This window comes from Corythoichthys intestinalis, chromosome 15 (genome assembly GCF_030265065.1).
Source record: "Corythoichthys intestinalis isolate RoL2023-P3 chromosome 15, ASM3026506v1, whole genome shotgun sequence".
In the NCBI taxonomy this organism is placed as follows: domain Eukaryota; kingdom Metazoa; phylum Chordata; class Actinopteri; order Syngnathiformes; family Syngnathidae; genus Corythoichthys; species Corythoichthys intestinalis.
In genome coordinates this window covers 48,493,200-48,519,792 of record NC_080409.1, presented here as the reverse complement: position 1 = coordinate 48,519,792, position 26,593 = coordinate 48,493,200, and the positions used below count along the sequence as shown (strand labels likewise).

The window sequence follows — 26,593 nt, the reverse complement described above, 5'->3', positions numbered from 1 at the left end:
ATACCTCCTGTATTGGAGCACATTAGGAACCAGTGTTGCTTGGTGTTTTATTCAGCAATGACGACTGAGCTAAAACTGACAGTTAGCTTTCTTATGTTTTAATTTTACACCCACATCACTCTACAGCGCTGTGTTTTTACAGATTAAATAAAGCCTGTATGTAAGACACGTTAGCCACCCATTGACAGTGGTCATAATCAATAGAAACCTAGCCCTCTGAAGGGCTAACGTTACATGAGCAAGTTACAGTAACGTTATATTTATTAGCGATGCTACTACTTAAAGATGGTGGCTGTTTACTAACGCTGCCCAGACACGGCCGAGTCTGTCATTTCGCATCCAGCCCTAAATGCATGCGATATCTATGAGACGCATCGGACACTACCTGCTACCACATTAGCATCATGCGGGCGTAGTTTTTAGCAACGTTGGCTTAGTTTGGCAAAATTAAACGATTCCTCGAGGTGAATAAAATTACTCGGATCAGTTTTTAAACTTGAGTTACTCGAGTTGCTCCAGTATTCGTTTCAGCTCTAGTCCATAGTACAATTCCCCCCAAAATTGCCTACCCTCAAACGCCTTGGCAGCGTCTACCAAATGGGCCCAGTCCAGTGGGCCATCTGTCCTGCTGTCAGGGAGCGGCATGAGGGCTGCATCCTGCCCTTGCTGCTTGGCAAGTTCCAACTCTGTGCTCTCCGGAGCAGAAAGGTTTCCTGGAAAGGATGAAGAGTGACGTGAAACCCCACCGCGCTATTATAAGGACATTTAGCCACGAGTTGATATATTCACCAAGAGATTTGTGCGACGTTCGGCGGCTGGCCACGTTGCGAGCGGTGGGTGAGCGCGGCACGGTCGAGCAGCTGAACAGGAGGTCGGTGGGGGTGTCGCGTTTGTCACTGGAGATGGACCCCCGCTGCCCGCTATAGATGCTCTCATCGGACAGGGTCCTCTGGAGGGAGCGCCGGGTTGGAGTTGGTGCAGGGAACGGCTTTGGAGGAAATGGAAAAAATCAGTTAATAAAATCGGAATACAGGTAGTCCCCGGGTTACGACATACTCTACTTACACGATTTCCACTTTACGATGCGCTAGTCTCGTCCGCCATTTTGTCTCCAGTCTTTTTTTTTGTTGCACAAATAGTACCTAATTCTACCTCACAGTATCTTATATTATACTTTACTCTATCAACATGACTTGTTCTGTCCTCACTAGACGTGAAGTCATTTAGCCTGACAGACAACAAACAAAGCAGTTGTGCTTTTTGAAGCTGTTAAATTGCTTCACTTCTGATCATTTCTAAAGCTGTAACTAGGGATGTCCCGATCCAGGTTTTTGCACTTCCGATCCAATACTGATATTGTTTTGCACTTCCGATCCGATACCGATACTGGCCGATACTGATACCGGCCTATCTGAGCATGTATTAAAGTTTAAAGTTATTTAGCCTCCCTACTTAGTTGTCAGACTCATGTTGAAAAGGGTTTTAGTACTCTTGATAACAACTAGCTAGCTGAATTAGGTGAGTTTGAATAACACACAATGGTTGGTAACAAGAAACTCACCTGTTAATTCAGTGACAAACACAAAACATTATAAATAACAAACAGAAATGGCATAGTCAGTAAAACGTGGAAATAATTTTGTAAACTGTCTTAAAAAAGCAAAACACACAAACAACCTCAGTGGAAAATCCCACAAACTCCCCAAGCTATTAGATGTTTTTAATGTTTCGTGCATTAGTTACAAAAATTGTATAAAAAGCCTCTCAGGTTTAAATAAACGACTATTTTAGTATCAAGTTAACATTTTAAAACAGTAAATAAAATACTCAAGTCCCCATTCTGTATCAGCAGCTTTAAACTATAGTCAATTCATTTAATTTTGCGGATCAACTGTTAAAAGTTGTTAAAATTGCTCCCGTTGTTCCATAATTTCCCTTCTGTCTACTTTCGACATGTGAAAGTTTTAAAACTGTTTTGAAGATAGATTCAAGTCAAGATTTTGCCGATTTAGGAGTATTTTAGATAAAAAGTTAATTAGGTTCGCTTGGAAGGTTCACTACAACAGCCTACTAGGGAAGTCTTCTGCTTTTAGATGGCGGCTGTTTATTAACGCATCTAGTTTTCAATACTTCAATGTTGCCAACGCTGTAGAGTCTGTCATCTTGCATCTAGTTCTATATACATATGATATCTATTATCTACAGTAAAACGATGTGGACGTAGTTTGTAGCGGCTGTCAGCAGCAGTCAGGTATTCTTGTGTTTTTTATCTAGCGGCATGAGTTGAGTTGAGCATTGGCATTACCCGGGTCTATGACAAGCATGATGTTTACTCTCGGGACGCAATCCGGTCCGTTTCTCATTGCGTCCTGAAGACCGCACTGTGTATTAGTTCTGCTTTACTTGACATATTTCAATAATCGGAATTTGGATGTTTGTGAATCGTTCTCGAATCTTCCACGGCCGAATCGCTCAAGGATGTAATGACGTTGCCTGGTACACCAGACTCACCGCTGTTCCAGCTATTGAGTCTGGCCACCATTCACGTGGATACAATTTCCAGGGCGGAGCAAGCCACAGCAAACAGACAGCGGAGTGGACCAATCAGCGACGGGCAGACGTGACGTTAGTAAAATGACGAGGGAAGGACGAGGGACTTGCGCGCGGAAGTAAACATACGAAGAGAGCGGAGTTTATTCAACATGGCTAGCGCGAGACAGACTGTTGTCAATGACTCGTGTCGATGTGTTTTTGGTAATTTAAAACGGATTTTACCGTGGATTGGAACATATTCTCGGCTCTGCCGTTCACCATCTGTGTTGTTGTGGAGACGACTTTCGACGCGCAAGAGTGACGTTGCTCGTTAAGAACACGTCACACAAATAAACGAATCTGATTTGTCGATTGATTTTGTACCTGCTCGAGAGGCCGTTAATGGGCTGGTTCCCAGACTCTACTCTCAGTGTTTGAAAAATACAGGGAGAATAGTCTGGCAGAGTCAGGCAAGTAATGACGGCTAGGCTTGTTGTATCGTGGTTCTAAGTGTTTGATGGTGCGTCTTTACTCACGAGAGATAATGGCTCGTCATCTAGAATGAATTCTTCGGCAATGACTCTTGTTATTCCCTGGGCTTGGGGACTGTCGAGTGCCAGTTTGTCACGCATAGCAAAAGTTTCTGCCAGTGTTAGTTGCGTAGGACCTTTCTTTTTGTCTTTGGTTTTCTTAACATACTCCTCATATTGTTTGTGGTGGTATTTCGCTAAATGCTTGATTAGGTTGGTTGTATTAAAACTTTTTACAGCTTTACCAACACGCTTGACTTTATTGTGGCATATGTTGCACTCTGCCTCTTCATCTTTGTCGTCCTTTAAGGTGAAATGATCCCACACAGCTGACATTTTTACCGATAAAGTCTCTCGGTAAATTGGGAGACGGTAATGTAGTGTGTTGAAGGTGTGCCGTAAAATGCGGACCGGATTTTAGGGAACCCAAAGCAAAAACTGGAATGGATTATGTAAATCGGTGCGCTGGAAAACCCGGACCGGAGTTTAAAAAAAAACTGGATCGGAAGTCTTGATCAGAATTTTTCCGTGTCGGCCGATCCGATACCGGTGCGCATTTTTTTGCCCATACCGGCGTTTGATCCGATCCAAATATCGGATCGGGACATCTCTAGCTGTAACACACATATGTACACTTATGTTCAAAACGACACGCATTTTAACAATAAAACATTCGATACAAAACGACTGGTGCTCAAACGTCCATCTCGTTTGATCAGTATATAAATTTAGTAGATTAAATTCGCCTTATTTGCTTCACAAAAATGCTACAAATGCTAACATATGTACAATTGTCATAGCAAATCGCTCACACGTAACTCCACAAACTGTCAAGTTCTCATAATTTTTAATGCCTCAAACATTTAGTTTAATGCTTTTTGAATCCTGAATTTTGACAAAATCATTTTAATGCTTTTTAATGACCCTCATAAACTAGGGTGACCATATTTTGATTTCCAAAAAAGAGGACACACAGCCCGGCCTCAAGATACTTGAATTTTACTCAAAGTTCACTTAAAGATGCCTGTACCACTTTAATATATTCAAAGTGTGCCCCCTCACTCTGGATGGAAAAATGCAGTTTGAAAAAATAAATAAATAAATAATAATAATAATATATATAGAATGCAGACCCATGGGAATGTAGTCCAGTCAATACACATACACACAGTAGGCTATTTGCCAACTAAACATTTTTATAAATTACTATCACGACAATTGTCCTTGACAAATTATTATTACCATTCAATTGATATCCTCAATCAATGTTCTAGATTGCACACAAACAATAACCGAAAAAAAACTGACAAACAATTCAACCAGCATGTTTCCAAACGTAGCAGTTCAAAACTGTTTCCCATAATGCCTAGCGTGGTTTAGCTTGCTGATAGCTAGCTAAGGCAAAAATCAAACTTTGCTATAAAAGTTTACAATCATCGGCAGCACAACGATGCGACACCAAACGGTATTTTACAGGCAAAGCTCCGACAGAAGTCAACAGTTGCCATTATATACGTATTCATCGTAAAAAACTTAACAACTGGGCAGGCGTTGTGGCCAAATCGTCAACCCAGTAGATGGCGGTAATGTGTCATGATAGGGGTAAACTACCAACAAAAACAAGAACTACTCCTTCCCTCCGTACTACTACGAGCCATTGTCAAGGCAGGCGCTGCCACCCGGCAGCCGGAGGGATTCTCTTCAAATTGGTCCCGTGAAAAATCATAAAAAACAGACATTTTTATGAATTTATAAAACCCGCCCGGATGACGAGGATACTACGTGAAAGTAGGACTTCTCCCGGCAAAAGAGGATGTTTGGTCACCCTATCATAAACCCTGTACTACTACTACCACCAAATAGATTATCATCCCTGGTTTATGGTTATCCTTCTCTGCCTATAGACCCTACCCACGTGACGTCACAACTCCGCTCTCCTGAAAGGTACCGCCCAATTGTCCGTCAAAACATAGTGTTAACCTGTTACGGCTACGTACATTCCTCCTATTTACGGCGTGTTTTTCTGCTCCTTAACATTAATAATCAAAATGGTGAAGGCATGTGTGGCTGTTGGTTGCACTAACAGAGAAGATGGAAGGAGAGACTTGAAGTTTTACTGTATTCCGAGGGATCCAAAGGGGAGAGCGAAATGGACGGCTGCAATTCGACGTGAAAACTGGGCACCAAAAAATCACCACAGACTATGTAGTAGTCATTTTATATCCGGTAAGATGCATTTAAGTTATACTTAGAGGGTTTTGGGCTGACAAATAACCACAATTAAGATCATTGCTAGGCTAATCGCCGACAACATACACGTATGTATGTAGTGAGAGTGCTATCGCTAAACCATATAAACATTAAAAGCCTTAACTCCATTGACAAACGACATGAAATACATTAGACTTGACAGTGGATGTTAGCAATAACAAAAGATTTTGAAGTGAACATTTCGTAACTCACCTTTCCAAGCACAAGATAGATTCCTGCCAAATTTTCGTGGACGAGGACCTGTTTCACCCAACCAGCAACAAAGTATTTATAAGCCTCCAAGCTCTTGAAGTTTTTCAAATTTTCGTGAGAATAGGCTGATTTTGTGTGGACAAGATAATTGTAAATATCAGCGTAGCAGATGTCAGGCAGACAGGGCGAAGACAGTGGGTCGAAAAACATCGATTTGGGCATCAAATATGGATCTGGCGACTGTATAGAACGAAGCTTTTCCACATAACGCCTTTTATGCAACACATCCAGTGAGTTTACGGCATCAGAAAGCACCGGGTCTTCCATGAAATGCATTTTAAATTCCTCGATCAATTGAAACCAATGCTAATACAGAGACAAAATGACGGACAAGTGGGCGGAACCACACAGCGAGCACGTGGTTTTGTGACGTCGGTGGGTAGGGTCTATACCACACTCACAGTGAGTACTTTTGCGTGATATCAGTTTGGACTAAAACTTTTTATCAATTTTGAGTCACGTTTTTCCTGAACTTCAACAACTTTTGCAAAACTACGGCCTGAAAGGACAGCGTAAACCTCCCTTGTGTAAAGATGAAGTGTATTTGCTAATTGCAAACATTGAGTCTCTAGTGCTTCCAGTTTGAGCTCATGTGATACTTTTAAAAGCTCAATTTTTAACATATTGGCGTTTAACTTTGTAGGTACTATAATAAGACTGTTCCATTCTCTCAGTGGATGATGTGCCTGGCTACCTTCTCTTCAGTAGTGGTGGGGGGAGGACTGTCAAGCGTGATGAGCTTCTTTAAGTCTTCTTCCAGGCTGGACTTGGCAGTGTGTCGTTGGGGCGACTGCGAGCCCCGCAGATTGGCTCTGAGCTGCGGCTGACTGACCAGGAGACCGTCGCTCTGGTGTCGTCTGGACACAAGAACAGAAAGGCAAGGCAAATTTATTTATATAGCACAATTCAACACAAGGCAATTCAAAGTGAAGTCACATGAAGATCATAAAAATCACATTTGAATCAATACAACGTAAAAACCAAGACAATCAAAATCGGAAATAAAATTATACATAAAAATCGCATTTAATAACAAACAGAATAAAGATAAATAAATAAAAATAAAACAAAAACTACTAGTACTAATAATAATTGAAATCAGCAATGGAGATAAGCACAAAAGGAATAGAAAGCAAGTAGATTGAAATATATAGACAGTTATGGATATGCAGTGCTAAACAAAAGCGTTTTTAGCCCTGATTTAAAAGAGCTAACCGTTTGAGCATACTTCAGACGTTCAGGTAACTTGTTCCAGAGGTGAGGAGCAAAATAACTAAATGCTGCCTCACCCTGCTTGGTTCTTGTTCTTGGAACATGCAGAAGACCGGTTACAGACGACCTTAGGGGTCTAGATGTCTCATAGTAATCTAACAAATCAAGCATGTATTTTGGTCCAAGGCCATTAAGTGTTTTGTAGACGAGCAGTCGTATTTTATAGTCTATCCTTTGACTCACTGGAAGCCAGTGTAGCGATTTCAAAACCGGTGTAATGTGGTCCAGATTCCTAGTATTTGTGAGGATTCTGGCTGCAGCATTCAGTACTAGCTGCAGCTTCCTGACTGATTTTTTTATCAAGACCCGTAAATATACCATTGCAATAGTCCAATCTGCTGAAAATGAATGCATACATAAGTTTTTCCATGTCTTGTTGAGTCAGAAGCCCCTTAATTCTGGTTATATTTTTTAAAGTGGTAATAAGCGGATTTAGTGACGGACTTTAGATGGCTATCAAATTTTAGGTCTGAGTCAATAATTACGCCAAGGTTTCTGACTTGATTTGTAGCTGTAAGTGACATTGAGCTAAGTTGCCTGCTTATCTTTGACCTTTCCTTTTTTGGCCCAAAAATGATCACCTCTGTCTTCTCCACATTTAACTGGAGAAAATTCTGGCACATCCATTCATTGATTTGATGAATGCATTTACTCAGGGTGACTAAGGGACTATAATCATGTGGGGACACAGAAATGTACAGTTGTGTGTCATCTGCATAGGCGTGATAGGAGATGTCATACTGTTCCATTATCTGAGCTAAGGGAAGCATATAGATGTTAAATAAGAGTGGTCCCAGAATTGACCCTTGAGGGACGCCACACGTGAATTTGGTTCGTTCTGACTGATGGTTTCCGATTGACACAAAGAAATCCCTATCATGTAAATAGGATGTGAACCACTGAAGTATAGTGTCAGGAAGCCCTACCCACTGTTCCAATCTGCTGAGTAGTATGTTGTGATCAACCGTGTCGAATGCGGCGCTGAGATCCAATAGTAACAGAACAGATGATTTGCCTGCATCGGTATCCCGACGATTATCATTTAGGACTTTGATAAGCACGGTCTCGGTGCTGTGTTGTGGCCGAAATCCAGACTGAAATGAGTCAAAAAGATTGTTTTGCATCATGAAAGTCTGGATCTGTTCGAAAACATCCCTTTCGATAATTTTCCCCAGGAATGTCAGATTTGATATTGGCCTGTAATTACTAATGATTGAGGCATCCAGATTAGGTTTTTTTTAGGAGAGGTTTTATTACTGCGGTTTTTAAAGTCTGTGGAAACTCTCCTGTTTGGAGAGAAGTATTTATAATTTGAAGTATAAGAAAGCATAACTTCCCTTCGGTTACTACTGTTCTCTTACTCGTGTGCAATCGTGGGGGGTGCTAGTAGCCACTCAGATGAAAAGAAACAGATTGGGGCTATTTATTTTTGGCCCTATAGGTTAAATCTGAAATTAAATAAGATGTTTTGAGGGGAGTATTTGTATTTATATCCATACTTTTTTTCATTTTTACTGTAAGGTTAACATACTCTGGAAGATTTTGTGAAATATATAACATAAAAGATGATTATTTTCTTGCTATTTTTTGCTCAATGAAGGGAAAAGCTGAAAGGGAAAGAAGAGGAAAATTGTATATAGATCTATCTAATGACAATGACATTATGTCTTTTCATTATTGTTTTTAAACAGAGAAATATGGACGATACAAAAGTGCAATTTTATTACATTTGTCCTTCAATAATAAAAACAACAAGTAAATAAAAATAAAAATAATGTCTATGATTAATTTTTACATTTTTAAATGATAAAAGCCTCACAGATGCAGATTTTCTGTCTTAACCCTTTATATGGCAAGTGACTATTTTTTGTTAATTAAAAAATAAACCAGTAAAGACCTGTCGTCTACATACTCATGTGGATGTCATTTAGGCCATAACATTAACATTTGGTAATAGTGTTAGTGTTATCCATCTCTAAAAAAAAAAAAAAAAAAAAAAAGTCATGTCCACATATGTGGACACCTGTTCTCAATTACAATCAGGGGTGAAAGTGAGCCAGAACGGTCAGGAACTCAGTTCCGGTATAAGATTCAGGGCCAGAACGCAGTTCCGGTATATGATTATGGGCCGGAATGCAGTTCCGGTAAAAGATTGCACGTTTCTGGAACAGCAAAAAAAAAAGGTTGTTTAATTGATGCAATAGAAAAAGAGCAATGCAACATAAAATGGATCAAATCTTTAAGAGCAACGAAAGAGTTGAGGAAGCTCATTTGTCATATTTAGTTTTATTTGCTCTGATGGGGAGGTTCAGAACAACTTAGCTGTCAATGTGCACTTTGGACTTATATTTGTTCATTTATGTTAGGCTACTTATTAATTTCCTTATGATTTAAAAAAGTCAATGTTTGCGCAATCTTCAAAATATATTCCATGTCACTCTGCGTAATATGTCATTTGTACTTATTTTTCTGAATGTATGTTACTTATGTCTTTATTATTTAAAAAAAAAAAAAAAAAAAAAAAAGTAAACGTTTACATGAACTTCAGTTTAAACACGCATCCTATGTTCTTAAGTACCGGTAGTTAAAATAGAGATTTGGCATTTAGTATGTGAGGAAATGAGGGAAAATAAAAATTAGGGGATGGATGTTGGGGTTATTGATGTTTTTGTTAACTTTTATTTTGCAAATCATTGAAAAAAATACAATTTTGAATGAAACTCAGTTTTTGTATGAGTTATAGAAATAATGGTGCTAAAACAGTTTTCTTTGCATTTCAGTAGTTTAAGAGATTTGACCCCCCCCCCAAAAAGAAAAAGAAAGATAAAAATAAATTAAAAAATAACATTTCTGGCTCCGTGGCGACCTTCCGGTCGGGGAGTTACGGCAAGAAATTCTAGCCACTTTCACCCCTGATTATAATGACATTTTTAATATTTTCACTACGGTAATTATTTTTTATATACTGTATATATATTTGTGAATTATTTAAAAATTATTAAAATGTTAGTAAAATCAAAAATAATACCTGATAATAAACAATGATTCTAAATAATACATAAAAACTAGGCCTGTCAAAATTATCGCGTTAACGGGCGGTAATTATTTTTTAAAAAATCAATCACGTTAAAATATTTGACGCAATTAACGCACATGTCCCGCTCAGACAGATTTAAATGACAGTTGAGTGAAATGCCCACTTGTTAATTGTGTTTTATAGAGTTTTGCCGCCCTCTGCTGGCGCTTGGGTGCGACTGATTTTATAGGCTTCAGCACCCATGAGCATTGTGTAAGTAATTATTGACATCAACAATGGCGGGCTACTAGTTTATTTTTTGATTGAAAATTTTACAAATTTTATTAAAACGAAAACATTTAGAGGGGTTTTAATATAAAATGTCTATAACTTGTACTAACATTTATCTTTTAAGAACTACAAGTCTTTCTATCCATGGATCGCTAACAGAATGTTAATAATGTTAATGCCATCTTGTTGATTTATTGTTATAATAAACAAATACAGCCCTTTTGTACCGTATGTTGAATGTATATATCCATCTTGTGTCTTAGCTTTCCATTCCAACAATTTATTTTACAGAATATATATATATAATTTACAGAAAAATATGGCATATGTTATAGATGGTTTAAATTGCGATTAATTGCGATTAATTATGATTAATTAATTTTAAAGCTGTAATTAACTCGGTTGAAAATTTTAATCGTTTGACAGCCCTAATAAAAACAGAAATATGCTCTGGTTATGAGCCCCAATAACACTTAAAAGTCTCTCTTTGAAAAAAAAATTAATTATTTAATTTAAATTAAAAAAAAAAAAAAAAAAAAAAAAAAAAACAAGGAAGTATTTAACTCATTGCCTGCCATTGACAGCAATAGATGCCCAATTAATAAGACTGGCAATGAATGTTAATATTGTAATGTGCTTAATGCCGCCAGATGTCCAATCACCAGTAGTATTTTACTAATAGTAACATGATATGCCTTAAAAAATACGATGTAAAAAACATATAATTAAAATGTAGGAAAAAGCTTTTTAAAAAAAAAAAAAAAAAAAAAAAAAAGGGGACTTTCAAACATGACACCATGCTACCACATGGTGTCACTGTTGCCCACCTAAAAAAATAAATCTGGGGGCAGCATGAAAATTGAGCCTATATATTCACTCCTAGTCTGTCATGCATCAAGTCAAACAGCAGGAAGCAGTAGGATGAATCTATCTCTCTGTCCTGAATGACAACTTGGACCAGATGCATCTTTAAGTACTCGCAGATGCTTGGCGGAGAACTTACTTCCGAGTGCTGCCAAAGTCGATAGAGTTGACGGTCCCGCCGGGTTTTTTCCAGCCGATTAAGAATTTCGAGGTGGCCCCCTGCCTAGGATAGAAGGTCTTGGGCCCCGGGGAATCCTGGGCTGTGGGCGAGGTGTCAGTTGCCGGCTCCTCCTGGTTTCCAGAGGGGCCGGAACTCGGTGTGCTGTTGGGGACAACGGGGAATTCGACTTGCTTATTCAAATGCAGGAGAAATCACTTCAATGGATCAAAATGTTTCTCAGGTTGCACGATGATTAACTCATTCGCATTAAAAAGGGAACAGCGTGTCCTCGCGTCTACCTCCTCATCTGCAGAAGTTGTGTGTGTGCATGCACATATTATTAAAAACAAAGGCGCCGATGTACACGTCGAGTTATTTCTGGATGGGTGAAAAAGCGAGGGAAGGGAGAATTGGTTGATTCAAAGGAAGTGGGATTTAAAAGAGGAGGGGGGGAAACAGTGCTGAGCTCACAGTCTGCTTTTTTAGCAACTTCAAGCATTTCCTTTCTATCATGGATACCGGGGGATGGCGAACACCCGCACACACATCCTTTGTTCCAAATCCAAACCGCAAAGCGTCTGACTTTTTGACTGAGATGATGCAGGATGTATAGCGGTACCTTGACTAGTTTATTCTGTCCATGGCCAGACAGGTGACTCATTTTATGTGAGTTAACAATCCATGACAGCTGCTTAAAAGGACAGGCAAGACCGAACATAAATGACCTTCATGTGAAGGATGTTTGCTCAAAATATTTACCGTACTGGCCCGAATATAAGACGGTGATTTTTGCATTGAAATAACACTGAAAAAGAGGGGGTCGTCTTATATTCATGGTCTAGACGTTATACCCATTCACGACGCTAGATGGCGCCAAATATCATTGACGCGATGTTCGGTCATGACAGATCTCAGCTACTCCCCCCATTCACGACGCTAGATGGCGTAGATAGAAAAAAATGTATAAAACTCGGACTAATATATACATTCAACATACAGTACATAAGTACTGTATTTGTTTATTATGACAATAAATCCTCAAGATGGCATTTACATTATTAACATTCTTTCTGTGAGAGGGATCCACGGATAGAAAGACTTGTGACTTTATATATGTGACTAAATATTGCCATCTAGTGTATTTGTTGAGCTTTCAGTAAATGATACTGTAGTCATGGCCAAATGCATGATGGGAAGAGGAACCATGACTGTGCGTAGTGCTACCAATTGATATATCTTCTCTGCGTTGGCAAATAACAAGGTGTTAAAATCAGTGTTGTTAATCTTACTGAAAAAAAGTAATTAATTATAGTTACAAATTACTTCTCCCAAAAAGTAATTGCATTACTAACTCAATTACCTGAATGTAAGAGTAATTAGTTACTTGGCAAAGTAATTGGTGATAATTACTTTTTTTTTTTTTTTCCTCAAAAAAAAAAAAAAAAAAAAAAAAAAAAAAAAAAAAAAAAACATTGGCCATACTATGTGAAGTTTTTTGTGGAGGTTTTTGGTACAATTGGCCCGAGCCCAATTCTTTACCCTAATTTACCCTTTACCCTGAATCAACTGTTAAAAGTTGTTAAAATTGCTCCCATTATTGCATTAGTTCCCTTCTCTCTACTTTCGACATATGAAAGTTTTAAAACTGTTTCATCATTTAAAGATAGGTTCAAATCAAGATTTTGACGATTTAGAAGTATTTTAGATAAAAAGTTACTTAGGTTCACGAGGAAGGTTCTCTACAACAGAGCCGTCCTAAAAAGCCTACTGCTTTAAGATGGCGGCTGTCATTTTGCATCTAGTTATATCTATATACAGTACATGTGATATCTACCATGTCTACCATATCTACCATAACATGCGGGCGTAGTTTGTCGGCTATCGGCTACAACATGAATTATTGGAGCTACCTAGCATCGCGTTTGCTCGGCGTCACAACTTTCTTGCCTCCTCCCCGCTCCTGCTCTGCTCTTTCGTCTCGGTGAGTCCGTCTCCCTCAGACTTTTCGACCAATATAGTAACGCATAGTAACGCATGCCTTTCCGTCCTCAGTAACGGTAACGGCGTTGCCAAGATGAGAAAAGTAATTAATTAGATTACCCACTACTGAAAAAAATAACGCCGTTAGTAACGCCGTTATATTGTAACGCCGTTATTAACAACACTGGTTAAAATAAAGATCAATTGCTACCTTGCTTCCCCACATTGCTTCCCATGATATTTCTAATCGTAGGGAGAGGGATTGTAAGGTTTTAGCCAATTCAAAAATGCCTCCAAAGGCTGCCAAAATTCAATCTACTCATTTTACGCTGCCTTTTATCTCACTATGTAGGTAAAACGGCGCCATTACAGATTGAGCGCGACACTGCGTGAGTGGGTCGTGCAGTGCATGCATTAATTGCGTTAAATATTTTAACGTGATACAATTTTCAAAAAATTAACTACCGCCGTTATTAGGATAAATTTGATAACCCTACCTTAAGCCTAAACTAAAGACTCTGGAAGAGTGAAACATATTATGTCTGTAACAAATACAATTAGGAAACGATTTAATTAAAAAGATATATATATAAATTTAAAAAAGGCATGGCCGATATTTTTTTGCCGATTACGATACTTTGAAAATGACGTGATCGGACCCATCTCTAGTAGTAATAGTTCATTAATTTATTCATTCATTTTCCAAGCCGCTTATCCTATGAGGCTACTGTAGCCTTGTATTTTTATAATATATAAATAAAACAAGGTGGTACTTAATTCAATGATAAGATGCCAGATGAGGACAAAATAACACCTAAAATGCACACCTGGAGTGGGAGGCGGAGTCACTCAGAGTGTAGGAAGGGCTGTCTGGAAAGGCTGATGGGCTCTTCAATGGGTTCTCACAACCACCTTCAGCGGGGACGAGTGACTCTGGAGTGGGCGGTGAAGAGTCGCCGCCTGTCTGCCCGCCAGCCGCCTCGCCCTGCCACGGGACACCGTCCGTGGCCTTGATGGCGGCGTTGGACGAGCCCGTGCTGCTCTGTGTGGCAGTGAAGGACGTGGCGTCGATGCCGCTGTCGGTGGATGTGCCCTGGAGGTAGCCGGCGAGCTCCAGATCACCGCGCACTCCCGAGCGGGAGCCCACCTCGTACCATTTCTCATCGCTGTGGGCGGAGCTCGAGGCATTGCTTGACAGTGTGTTGCTGCTGGATTGGCTGGAGGAATATGGCGCGTCCGCCTAAACAAAACATAAGAGAGAGGTTTTTATATCTTGAAGCTGTTATTCTTAACCACTGTACTGAACATATATATTATTGATTTGTAAATATTGTTGAATTTGTTTCTCCCTTACGAAGATGCCCAGGTGCTGTCCAGTTTACCTTCCTATGGCACTTATACAGTGTATGTTACCCCTGGGTCTCTCTGACTCTGGAGTAGAAACGTCAAAGTAGCTGTATCTTGTATTTCAGACTATGTACAGTGGGGCAAATAAGTATTTAGTCAACCAGTAATTGTGCAAGTTCTCCCACTTGAAAATATTAGAGAGGCCTGTAATTGTCCACATGGGTAAACCTCAACCATGAGAGACAGAATGTGGAAAAAAAAAACAGAAAATCACATTGTTTGATTTTTAAAGAATTTATTTGCAAATCATCGTGGAAAATAAGTATTTGGTCAATACCAAAAGTCCATCTCAATACTTTGTTATATACCTTTTGTTGGCAATAACGGAGACCAAACGTTTTCTGTAACTCTTCACAAGCTTTTCACACACTGTTGCTGGTATTTTGGCCCATTCCTCCATGCAGATGTCCTCTAGAGCAGTGATGTTTTGGGGCTGTCAATGGGCAACACAGACTTTCAACTCCCTCCGCAGATTTTCTATGGGGTTGCGACCTGGAGACTGGCTAGGCCACTCCAGGACCTTGAAATGCTTCTTACGAAGCCACTCCTTTGTTGCCCTGGCTGTGTGTTTGGGATCATTGTCATGCTGAAAGACCTAGCCACGTCTCATCTTCGATGCCCTTGCTGATGGAAGGAGATTTTCACTCAAAATCTCTCGATACATGGCCCCATTCATTCTTTCCTTTACACAGATCAGTCGTCCTGGTCCCTTTGCAGAAAAATACCCCCATGCTTCACAGTGGGTATGGTGTTCTTCGGATGCAATTCAGTATTCTTTCTCCTCCAAACACGAGAACCTGTGTTTCTACCAAAAAGTTCTATTTTGGCTCCATCTGACCATAACACATTCTCCCAGTCCTCTTCTGGATCATCCAAATGCTCTCTAGCGAACCGCAGACGGGCCTGGACGTGTACTGGCTTTAGCAGGGGGACACGTCTGGCCGTGCAGGATTTGAGTCCCTGGCGGCGCATTGTGTTACTGATAGTAGCCTTTGTTACTGTGGTCCCAGCTCTTTCACTAGGTCCCCCCGTGTGGTTCTGGGATTTTTGGTCACCGTTCTTGTTATCATTTTGACACCACGGGGTGAGATCTTGCATGGAGCCCCAGATCGAGGGAGATTATCAGTGGTCTTGTATGTCTTCCATTTTCTAATAATTGCTCCCAACGTTGATTTCTTTACAACAAGTGTTTTACCTATTGCAGATTCAGTCTTCCCAGCCTGGTGCACGTCTACAATTTTGTCTCTGGTGTCCTTCGACAGCTCTTTGGTCTTCGGCATAGTAGACTTTGGAGTGTGACTGACTGAGTTGTGGACAGGTGTCTTTTGAGTTCAAACAGGTGCCATTAATACAGGTAATGAGTGGAGCCTCGTTAGACCTCGTTAGAAGAAGTTAGACCTCTTTGACAGCCAGAAATCTTGCTTGTTTGCAGGTGACCAAATACTTATTTTCCACTCTAATTTGGAAATAAATTCTTTAAAAATCAAACAATGTGATTGTCTGTTTTTTTTCCCACATTCTGTCTCTCATGGTTGAGGTTTACCCATGTTGACAATTACAGGCCTCTCTAATCTTTTCAAGTAGGAGAACTTGCACAATTGGTGGTTGACTAAATACTTATTTGCCCCACTGTATGTACAGTATGTTGAATGTATATATCCGTCTTGTCTTATCTTTCCATTCCAACAATAATTTACAGAAAAATATGGCATATTTTAGAGATGGTTTGAATTACATTGCATTGAATTGAATTAATTAATTTTTAAGCTGTGATTAACTCGATTAAAAACTGTAATCGTTTGAAAGCCCTAGTTAGAATATTACAGATGAAAACATTTTGTGTAACTGTCGACTAAAACCAGACAAAATTTGTATGAGATTTCGGTGACTAAAATTAGACAAAGATAAAAATATTTTTAAATGACTAAAATATGACTAAGACTACGTAATAAGTATTTTTGTCCAAAACACTAAGATTAAGTCAAAAATTAAGTGGGCTGCCAATTACAACACTGAAACTCACCTTCACGCTCTTGTTAGGTGAAACATGTCCACTCTGCTCTGGTGGCTGGAGTCGAGGAGTGACCGCCTTTGAGGTTTCTGCCAGAGGGAAAAGAGAAGAAATGTGCCATTTTGTACTTCAAAAGTTTCCCCATAAAAGAGTTGCTTTTACCTTGAGTGTTTTTTTCTCCCTGTCTACACGTTGCCTCACTCTCCCCATTTCGGGACCAAGCGGCTCCTGTGCTGGAGCCCATTTTGATGCCGCTGTCACCTGGCAACGGTCGTGCAGACGACACAGGGGACTGGCAGTTGTTGTTATTAAACCTAGAAGAGAGAAGAGGCGCCGTGGGAATTTGCTACAAGACACTTTGCTTACTTTAAAAGCCTTTTAAAATACAGCGGAACCTCCAAAGTGGTTCCGAGTTCATAACACCTTCCCTCCAGAAGGCTGTATCTGGATGGCAGGGTTCAAATTTGACACTTTTGATCTTCTAGAAAATGAGACATGAGCTTACCCCTCAGGCATAGACTTCTGCCTCCAATGGTTGGAGCTCATGTTGTCAGCGTACGGGAGTCCGGAGGGGGAATTTGTGTTGTGAAGCGTGCGGCCCATCACAATTGAACAGGCGAGGGCGTAGTTCTCATTCCCAGGTGAATACCTATGAGGAAACAGCTATTAGATACAGCATACAGTGCCTTGCAAAAGTATTCGGCCCCCTTGAATCTTGCAACCTTTCGCCACATTTCAGGCTTCAAACATAAAGATATGAAATTTAATTTTTTTGTCAAGAATCAACAACAAGTGGGACACAATCGTGAAGTGGAACAACATTTATTGGATAATTTCAACTTTTTTAACAAATAAAAAACTGAAAAGTGGGGCGTGCAATATTATTCGGCCCCTTTACTTTCAGTGCAGCAAACTCACTCCAGAAGTTCAGTGAGGATCTCTGAATGATCAATGTTGTCCTAAATGACCGATGATGATAAATAGAATCCACCTGTGTGTAATCAAGTCTCCGTATAAATGCACCTGCTCTGTGATAGTCTCAGGGTTCTGTTTAAAGTGCAGAGAGCATTATGAAAACCAAGGAACACACCAGGCAGGTCCGAGATACTGTTGTGGAGAAGTTTAAAGCCGGATTTGGATACAAAAAGATTTCCCAAGCTTTAAACATCTCAAGGAGCACTGTGCAAGCCATCATATTGAAATGGAAGGAGCATCAGACCACTGCAAATCTACCAAGACCCGGCCGTCCTTCCAAACTTTCTTCTCAAACAAGGAGAAAACTGATCAGAGATGCAGCCAAGAGGCTCATGATCACTCTGGATGAACTGCAGAGATCTACAGCTGAGGTGGGAGAGTCTGTCCGTAGGACAACAATCAGTCGTACACTGCACAAATCTGGCCTTTATGGAAGAGTGGCAAGAAGAAAGCCATTTCTCAAAGATATCCATAAAAAGTCTCGTTTAAAGTTTGCCACAAGCCACCTGGGAGACACACCAAACATGTGGAAGAAGGTGCTCTGGTCAGATGAAACCAAAATTGAACTTTTTGGCCACAATGCCAAACGATATGTTTGGCATAAAAGCAACACAGGTCATCACCCTGAACACACCATCCCCACTGTCAAACATGGTGGTGGCAGCATCATGGTTTGGGCCTGCTTTTCTTCAGCAGGGACAGGGAAGATGGTTAAAATTGACGGGAAGATGGATGCAGCCAAATACAGGAACATTCTGGAAGAAAACCTGTTGGTATCTGCACAAGACCTGAGACAGGGACGGAGATTTATCTTCCAACAGGACAATGATCCAAAACATAAAGCCAAATCTCCAATGGAATGGTTCAAAAATAAACGTATCCAAGTGTTAGAATGGCCAAGTCAAAGTCCAGACCTGAATCCAATCGAGAATCTGTGGAAAGAGCTGAAGACTGCTGTTCACAAACACTCTCCATCCAATCTCACTGAGCTCGAGCTGTTTTGCAAGGAAGAATGGGCAAGAATGTCAGTCTCTCGATGTGCAAAACTGATAGAAACATACCCCAAGCGACTTGCAGCTGTAATTGGAGCAAAAGGTGGCGCTACAAAGCATTAACGCAAGGGGGCCGAATAATATTACATGCCCCACTTTTCAGTTTTTTGTTAAAAAAGTTTAAATGATCCAATAAATTTTGTTCCACTTCACGATTGTGTCCCACTTGTTGTTGATTCTTGACAAAAAAATTAAAATTTTATATCTTTATGTTTGAAGCCTGAAATGTGGCAAAAGGTTGCAAGGTTCAAGGGGGCCGAATACTTTTGCAAGGCACTGTAAGTGTGTCTACGTTTTTTCACTTTGGGTTTGAACGCAACCTTTTGGGAATAATGGGTCGCCCGTCGCTGGACACGCTGCGAGGCATGAGGGCAGAGTTGCCGAAGTCCGGCGGGGGAGCCTTGATGAGCGTTCCGCCTGAGCCGGCGGGCCGCGTCTGAGGGCTGGAGGATGTTCTGGGCCACTTGGTGTTGCTGTTGGTAGCTGGGCGGAAGGGGAACTTTAACTCGTAAGGCATTCCCTCCTTGTGATTCTTGTAGTCCACTAGCGGCATGTGGTAGATTTCAGAGCAGCCTCTGTGGAAATGAAACACTGTCGTGTATTATATTCAGATGTGGGTAGTAACAAGTTATATTTACTTGAGTAACTTTTTAAGAAAAATGTACTTCTTAGAATAGTTTTACCACACAATACTTTTACTTTTACTTGAGTAGATTTGTGAAGAAGAAACACTACTCCTACGCCGCTACTTTGGGATACACTACAGTTGTTCCGATCATGTTTTTTTGCTCCTGATCCAATCCCGATCGTTTTAGTTTGAGTATCTGCCGATCCCGATATTTCCCGATCCGATTGTTTGTTTTTTTTTGCTCCCGATTCAATTCCAATTATTCCCGATAATTTTTCCCAATCATATACATTTTGGCAATGCATTAAGAAAAAAAATGAATAAAACTCAGAGGAATATATACATTCAACATACAGTACATAAGTACTGCATTTGTTTATTATGACAATAAACCTCAAGATGGCATTTACATTATTAACATTCTTTCATTCTATCAACACTCTAGAAAGACTTGTAATTCTTAAAGGATAAATGTGACTTTGTATATTGTGACTAAATATTGCCATGTAGTGTGTTTGTTGAGCTTTCAGTAAATGATACTGTAGCCATTTAACTGTTCTGCGCAAATGCATGATGGGAAGTGCAACCATGACTGTGCGTAGTGGCACCAATTGATATAGCTTCTCTGCGTTGGGAAATAACATAGGGTGTTAAGAAAAAGTTCAACTACTACTTTTCTTCCCCACATTGGTTCCCACGATATTTCTAATTGTTGAGAGAGGGATTGTAAGGCTTCAGCCAATTTAAAAAATGCTCCAAAGGCTGCCAAAGTTCACTCTACTCATATTACGCTGCCTTTTAGCTCTTTATATAGGTAAAACGGCACCATTATAGATTGAATTGACAATGCGTGAGTGGGTCGTGCAGCGCATGTGTTATTGCGTTAAATATTTAACATGATTAATTTTTTAAAAATTAATTACCGCTGTTAACGCGACAAATTTGATTGCCCTACTTTAAGCCAAAACTAAAGACTCTGGATGAGTACAAGACATTTTGTCTGTAACGTTAAATACAATTACAAAACGATTTAATTAAAAAAAAAAAAAAAATATATATATATATATATATATATATATATATATAAAAAAGGCATGTCCGATATTTTTTTGCCGAATCCGAAACTTTGAAAATGACGTGATCGGACCCGATCGATCGAGACATCTTTAGTTATTACATTTTTATAAATAATAATAAAAAAATTGCTAACAACCGCAATCTGGTCTGTGCTTTTGACTAATTTGCATAGACATTTGCGTACATCGCCCTTTAGTGGTTGGCTGTCATTACTGGGGTGTTTGCTAGGGGTGTGACACAATATCGAAATGGTGATATATCGTGATACTTTGAATCCCAGGAGGTTATCGATACGCTCATGCCAAGAATTGAGAAATGGGCTGCGGGAAGAGGGATGGGCTGTGCTGCGCCCCCCTCCCATGCCCGCCATATCTCCCCGGGCTGGCTGGGTGGAGGCCGTGGCCCTGGGTTGGCGCCTGCGCGGTGTCTCCGCTCGTCTGTGGGGCTGTCACATGTTTGGTGGGACTCGCGTGCGGCTGAATGTGATTGGGCGCGCTCGGGTGGGGGGTCCCGGTGCCGGGACTGGCGGTGGGGGGCGGCGTAGGGTCGGTTGCCAACGGGCTTACACTCACAAGGGATTCACACGATTACTGGGTTCTAGATCACAGAGCTGATTTGTGTATACTCTACCCCTCCCAATCACTTAGCTTATAGACTTCCCCACCCCCCTCCCCTTCTTTCCCTGGTCAACAGGTCCCCCACATAGTGTCAACCGGAAATACATCTAGCTGACAATAACACCAACGTATTAATAGTTAGTGTAAAATAACACCAAAGTATTAGTTAGTGTAGGTGTTCGTTGTATTTCTTGTTGTCGTTTGTTTTTCTTTTCTTTCTTCTCTTGTGTTTCTTTTCTTTTGTTTCCCCCATAACCCCTTCCTGTTTGGTGCTTTGTCATAATAAACGAGGTATGTTGAATGAGCACAATGGGAGTAAGTCATCCTCTCAATGTAAAACATTAAAACTGTTCAGACCAACCGGACACTTAGACTTCCATTCTCTGTGTCATACAGCTGAACAAAAGAAGAGATATGGTTTTAAAAAGTTGTCAATGTTTTGCGGAGACAAAAGGAACCAACAAGTTGCTACCAAAATCTTCCACAATAGCAGTGTCACAGTTAACTCTATGGCAAAAATTTTGGCAAAACACCAGTTTTGTCCTAATCTCATCTCGCCTCATCCTGTCTTTCCTGTTTATTTTGCTTTTGCTGCTCGTTTTGTGAAATATCAATAGCGCTGTCATGCTTATTAATGTTCCTCTCGGGTTCAATTTAAAAGGGTTGAACAGATGACATCTTTATGTCGCTAGAGTCATACTCTGGAAGCGCGGCAGCATAACCATGTGACGTCAACAACAATTTCGACCTACTAATTTTACAGTTTTTCTAAAAACGAAAATATCAACAGTGGTTTTAATACCAAATCATTTTAACTCACACTAACATTCATCTTTTTAGAACTACAAGTCTTTCTATCCGTGGTTCCCTTTAAGATACAAATAGAACAGTTTTTAGATTATTTATTACAACGTATATATTCTTTAATTAAAATAGCTTTTGTTTCTTGTATCAAGACAAGGTAACTGCAATTATTCAGATTAAATAACAACAGTACTTATACAAAGTTAAAACATACCAAATTGAAATAATCTAATGTCAAAACGGGTAAAAAAAAATAGATAGCTATTAATCATCAATTATTGTTACTTTATGAGAAGAAAATGTTTACACTTAATTTGAACTCTGTCATAAGACTGTCATAATGATGAAACGACACCTGTCATGAACATGAATGGAATTGACGCAATATTGAGAATTTATTAAATGTCTTTTGGTTGGGATTAGAGTTTAAGAACTGTGTTATGGTTAGGACACTTAATAACATCTGTCATAAGCATCATTTATGTTCATGACAGTGTCATATCATAATTATGACAGTTTAATGACAATCTTATGACAGAGTTCAAATAAAGTGTTACCAACAAAACCTACTGAACTAGTGCATTAAAATGTATCACTTACAATTCCAAACCCATATTACAAATTATAATAAAATAACAAAATTATACAAAAATAACAATACCGGATTGTGTATAAAGTACATTAGACCCATTTAAAATGCTAAATAAATCACCGGTCTAAAAATAACTAAGGCTTTTATCACTTTTAGGATGGAAAGAAAAGAACAAAAAAAAAGCTAAATAAATTGCTAACAGTGTTGTTTTCGTCTACGATGACAATAACGAAAATATTTTCTCATGACGATGACGTCACGATGATGCGCTGAAAACATGTCTTGGAAGACTAAAACATAACGAGATTGATGCCAGTTGTCATGTGACGACATGAGAAAAAGATGAAAATTCGCCATAGTTTCCGTCATTAATTCACAGTGTGTGATATTTTCTTATTGTATGTGAGTTTAGCAATGTTTGGTCATGTCACTCATGTGACGTGCAAGCCTGTGGTCATTCCAGGCTCATTTTGTGAAACATACAGTATGTGTCAGGTGCTGCTTGGGAAGTTTTGCTTTCTTATTTTGGCTAAATATCCCATGTTTCTTTAGCCTTTAAAGGTCTGTCCTGAGTGATCATCACACACTACACTAACTTTTAGCGTTAGCATAGCGTTCGCGTCAGCATTAGTATTTAGCGCGGTGACTCGGTGTCTTCTTAAACTCTTGGAAAACATTTTACATACAGTTCCTGGCGTCCAGGTGAGTTTAATCCATTGCAAATAATGTGCTGTTTTCCTGCTGAGCGTATTAACAACACAAAGTTGCCATTGTCCATAGATTGATCCCACAATATGTGCTCATCCGTCTACGTTCATTCGAAATGGTTGGAAACTTTTTTTTATTTTTGGACTAAAACTTTTGAATATTACAGACGAAAACATTTTGATTAACTGACGAAATTTGTATGGGATTTCATCGAGATTAAGACCAATAAGTAGGGTTGTTCCGATCATGTTTTTTTGCTCTCGATCCGATCCCGATCGTTTTAGTATCTGCCGATCCCGATATTTCCCGATCCAATTGTTTTTTTTTGCTCACGATTCAATTCCAATCATTCCCGATAATTTTCCCCAATGCAATGCATTAAGAAAAAAATGAATAAAACTCGGACGAATATATACAGTACATTCAACATACAGTACATAAGTACTGTATTTGTTTATCATGACAATAAATCCTCAAGATGGCATTTAAATTATTAACATTCTTTCTGTGAGGGGGATCCACGGATAGAAAGACTTGTAATTCTTAAAGGATAAATGTGACTTTGTATATTGTGACTAAATATTGCCATCTAGTGTATTTGTTGAGCTTTCAGTAAATGATATTGTAGCCATTTAACTGTTCTGCCCAAATGCATGATGGGAAGTGCAACCATGACTGGGCGTAGTGTTACCGATTGATATATCTTCTCTGCGTTGGGAAGTAACATAGGGTGTTAAGGAAAAGATCAACCACTACTGTTCTTCCCCACATTGCTGCCCACGATATTTCTAATTGTTGAGAGAGGGATTTTAAGGCTTTAGCCAATTAAAAAGAGGCTCCAAAGACTGCCAAAATTCTCTCTACTCATTTTACGTTGCCTGTTAGCTCTAGATATAGGTCAAACGGCGCCATTATAGATTGAACGCGACAATGCGTGAGTGGGTCGTGCAGCGCATGCGTTGATTGCATTAAATATTTTAACGTGACTAATTTTTAAAAAAATAATTACCGCCGTGTACGCGATAAATTTGATAGCCCTACTTTAAGCCAAAACTAAAGACTCTGGATGAATGTAAGACATTTTGTCTGTAACGTTAAATACAATTAGAAAACGATTTAATTAAAAATCTATATATATATTAAAAAAAGGCATGTCCGATTTTTTTTTTTTGCTGATTCCGATACTTTGAAAATGACGTGATCGGAGATGTCGGAGATGTCCCGATCGATCGGCATCCCGATCAATCAGGACATCTTTACTAATAAGTATTTTCGTCCAAAAGACTAAGACTAAAACGAAAATTAAAATGGCTGCCAATAACAAACTGTCTAAGAAAAACCTTGCTTTACTTTTTCCAGCAAAACAAGTCAATTCTTGGTTTTTGGATGGGAAAAAACACAAAAAAATGAAAAAAAAAAAAACAAAAAAAAAAACGATTGATTAAAAAGCCAGACGGTTGAGGTAATATTTACCTGCGCGGCGTCGAGTCTTCGTGCGGCGGAATGATGACCACTTTGACAGTGACGGACGTCCGGAGCAAGTCGATCATCTGCTCGTGTGACAGCGACGCCACGGCGACCTTGCAGATCTCCACCAGTCGGCTGCCTTGCCTCAGCCCGGCCTGCCAGGCGTATCCATAAGGCTCCACTTCGGCCACGATGCCCTCAAAGTTGACGTGAAACCCCAGCTGTCCCAGAGCGTTGCGACGCAACGTCATTTCTGCGGTCTGGCTACCTTTGGTCAACAGCTAAAGTGGAGCATCAAAGCAAAATTCAATTCAATACTTTTGTATGAAGAATTGTAAAAATCATAATCATCTCCCCCACTGACCTCTAGTCGCTTAACCACTTCTCCAAAGTCTTCTGTATTGTTGTTAATGGAGCGAAGTGACACGCTTTCACCGCGCTCGTAAAAGATCTTCAAAGAGGCGGGGCTTCCGGTTGACCATCCAATCACATCGCGAGTACCGCAGTTAAACACAACCGCTTTGGCTTCCTGATCCAGTAGGATCACAAAGTCGTTTGAAATGGCCAACAGGCATTCCCGCTCGGCGCCCGCCACCTGATCTTCGGCGTGAACCTGCCAGGTTATGGCGCCCAAGCTCCGGAGCTCCGCCCCGCTATACGGTCGCACTTTCTCCCGCCGTTTGTGCGCCAAGGAAATGAAGGGGAACTTCCCGCTAGGCTCCACCGGCGTGTTGGTCACGTGACGCTCCGCCAAGTCTCTCAGGTACTCTTGCCGCGTCCGTGTCGCCATGGCGCCAAACTTGTCCGACTTGTGAGCTGCGTTTTCAGCGTTGATAACCTTAGCCAACAGGAAGTCCCTGAAGACGGAGGACTTGGGAAAGGTCACGCCCTTGGGGACAGGTGGACCAAAGGGGGGTACGTCTTGGGAGCGGCTCACTGCCACACTGTGGAGAAAACAAAGGTTACAGTAGCTAATCATTCATTTTCAGTTATATCCAATACAGGTAGTCCCTGGGTTACGACATACCCAACTTATGCAGCAAGACCGCAAAAGGCTCGCAAGACTATTGCAAAGATGATGACCCAGAAGTTAAAAATAATAAATAATATAAAAGACGACACTTTGTATATTGCTATATGTGCTTTGTGACCATCTCTACGGGCCTCCGTAAAGTTACCCCCCCCATCAGACGCAAATTTATATAAAAATGATGTTAATCGTTTGTGCTGCAACGGTTTTGTAGATACAGTATTATGCTTTTATTGAGATATTTATTACGAGTGGGGACGTCACTCGTAGCTTTTTCTTAGCTTAGCTCCCGCAGCTAATGGATCGTACCAACTCTCTCAATAACAGAGGGGTGTCCTAACAAGGCTAGCACGAACGTAGCGCAAACAAATTCAGGTCCATTTAGCAGTAAATTGGGGGCTTAGAGGGATGTCATCACTCGAAATTAATATCTCAACGCCCTCAAAATGACTCAAAAGTGCTGACTCAAACATCTCTTCCAGTTTTTATTTGGCGCCGATTGACCAGGGAAAAACGGAGATAGGATACTTTTAATGTCATAATTGTAATTATGAAGGAACTATTCATTATTCAAACTAGGAACTATTTTCTCCACTAGAAGGTACTCACGCTCTTTGGAAAAAATAATGCTTCATTTCTGTCATTTTTTTTTCTCGATGGAATTCAATGATTTATTTTTGTATTTCTTTAGGTTAATGTAGTTATGTAATGGGTTATTGTACAGTATCATTATAACAACAGTTCATATAGATAACTGTGTTGAGGAAAAAAATACCATTAAAAAAAAAAAATCAAATCAAACAAAAATGTACTTAGGTACATTTTTTGGATGACTACTTTTACTTTTGTCATTATTTTGAAGTAACGCTACTCTTACTTGAGTAAAATTCTTGGCTACTTTACCCACCTCTGTTAGTTACTGTGCTTGTGTAGATTTTTCAGGTAGCCGCACTTTACCCAAATATTGACACTTACATTCACAACTAAGGACAATTTCTTCAATGAACCAGACATTCATGTTTCAGGAATATGGAAGATAGTTTCTGTCCCCTTGAGA

The 26,593-nt window shown here is 39.9% G+C and overlaps 1 protein-coding gene across 1 annotated transcript in view; it reads right to left on the bottom strand.

Annotated features, from left to right (window-relative positions):
- The window catches only part of LOC130930717 (signal-induced proliferation-associated 1-like protein 1), a 134,725-nt gene that overhangs the window by 14,405 nt on the left and 93,727 nt on the right, over positions 1-26,593 (bottom strand). Inside the window, exons 8-18 of the mRNA XM_057858765.1 lie at positions 24,871-25,450; positions 24,513-24,787; positions 18,934-19,188; positions 17,092-17,235; positions 16,749-16,900; positions 16,599-16,675; positions 13,996-14,408; positions 11,168-11,350; positions 6,280-6,442; positions 790-988; positions 570-713 (exon numbers count right to left, since the gene is read on the bottom strand). Coding sequence (XP_057714748.1) covers positions 570-713; positions 790-988; positions 6,280-6,442; positions 11,168-11,350; positions 13,996-14,408; positions 16,599-16,675; positions 16,749-16,900; positions 17,092-17,235; positions 18,934-19,188; positions 24,513-24,787; positions 24,871-25,450 — 2,585 coding nt within the window. The remainder of the gene's footprint in view (positions 1-569; positions 714-789; positions 989-6,279; positions 6,443-11,167; positions 11,351-13,995; positions 14,409-16,598; positions 16,676-16,748; positions 16,901-17,091; positions 17,236-18,933; positions 19,189-24,512; positions 24,788-24,870; positions 25,451-26,593) is intronic.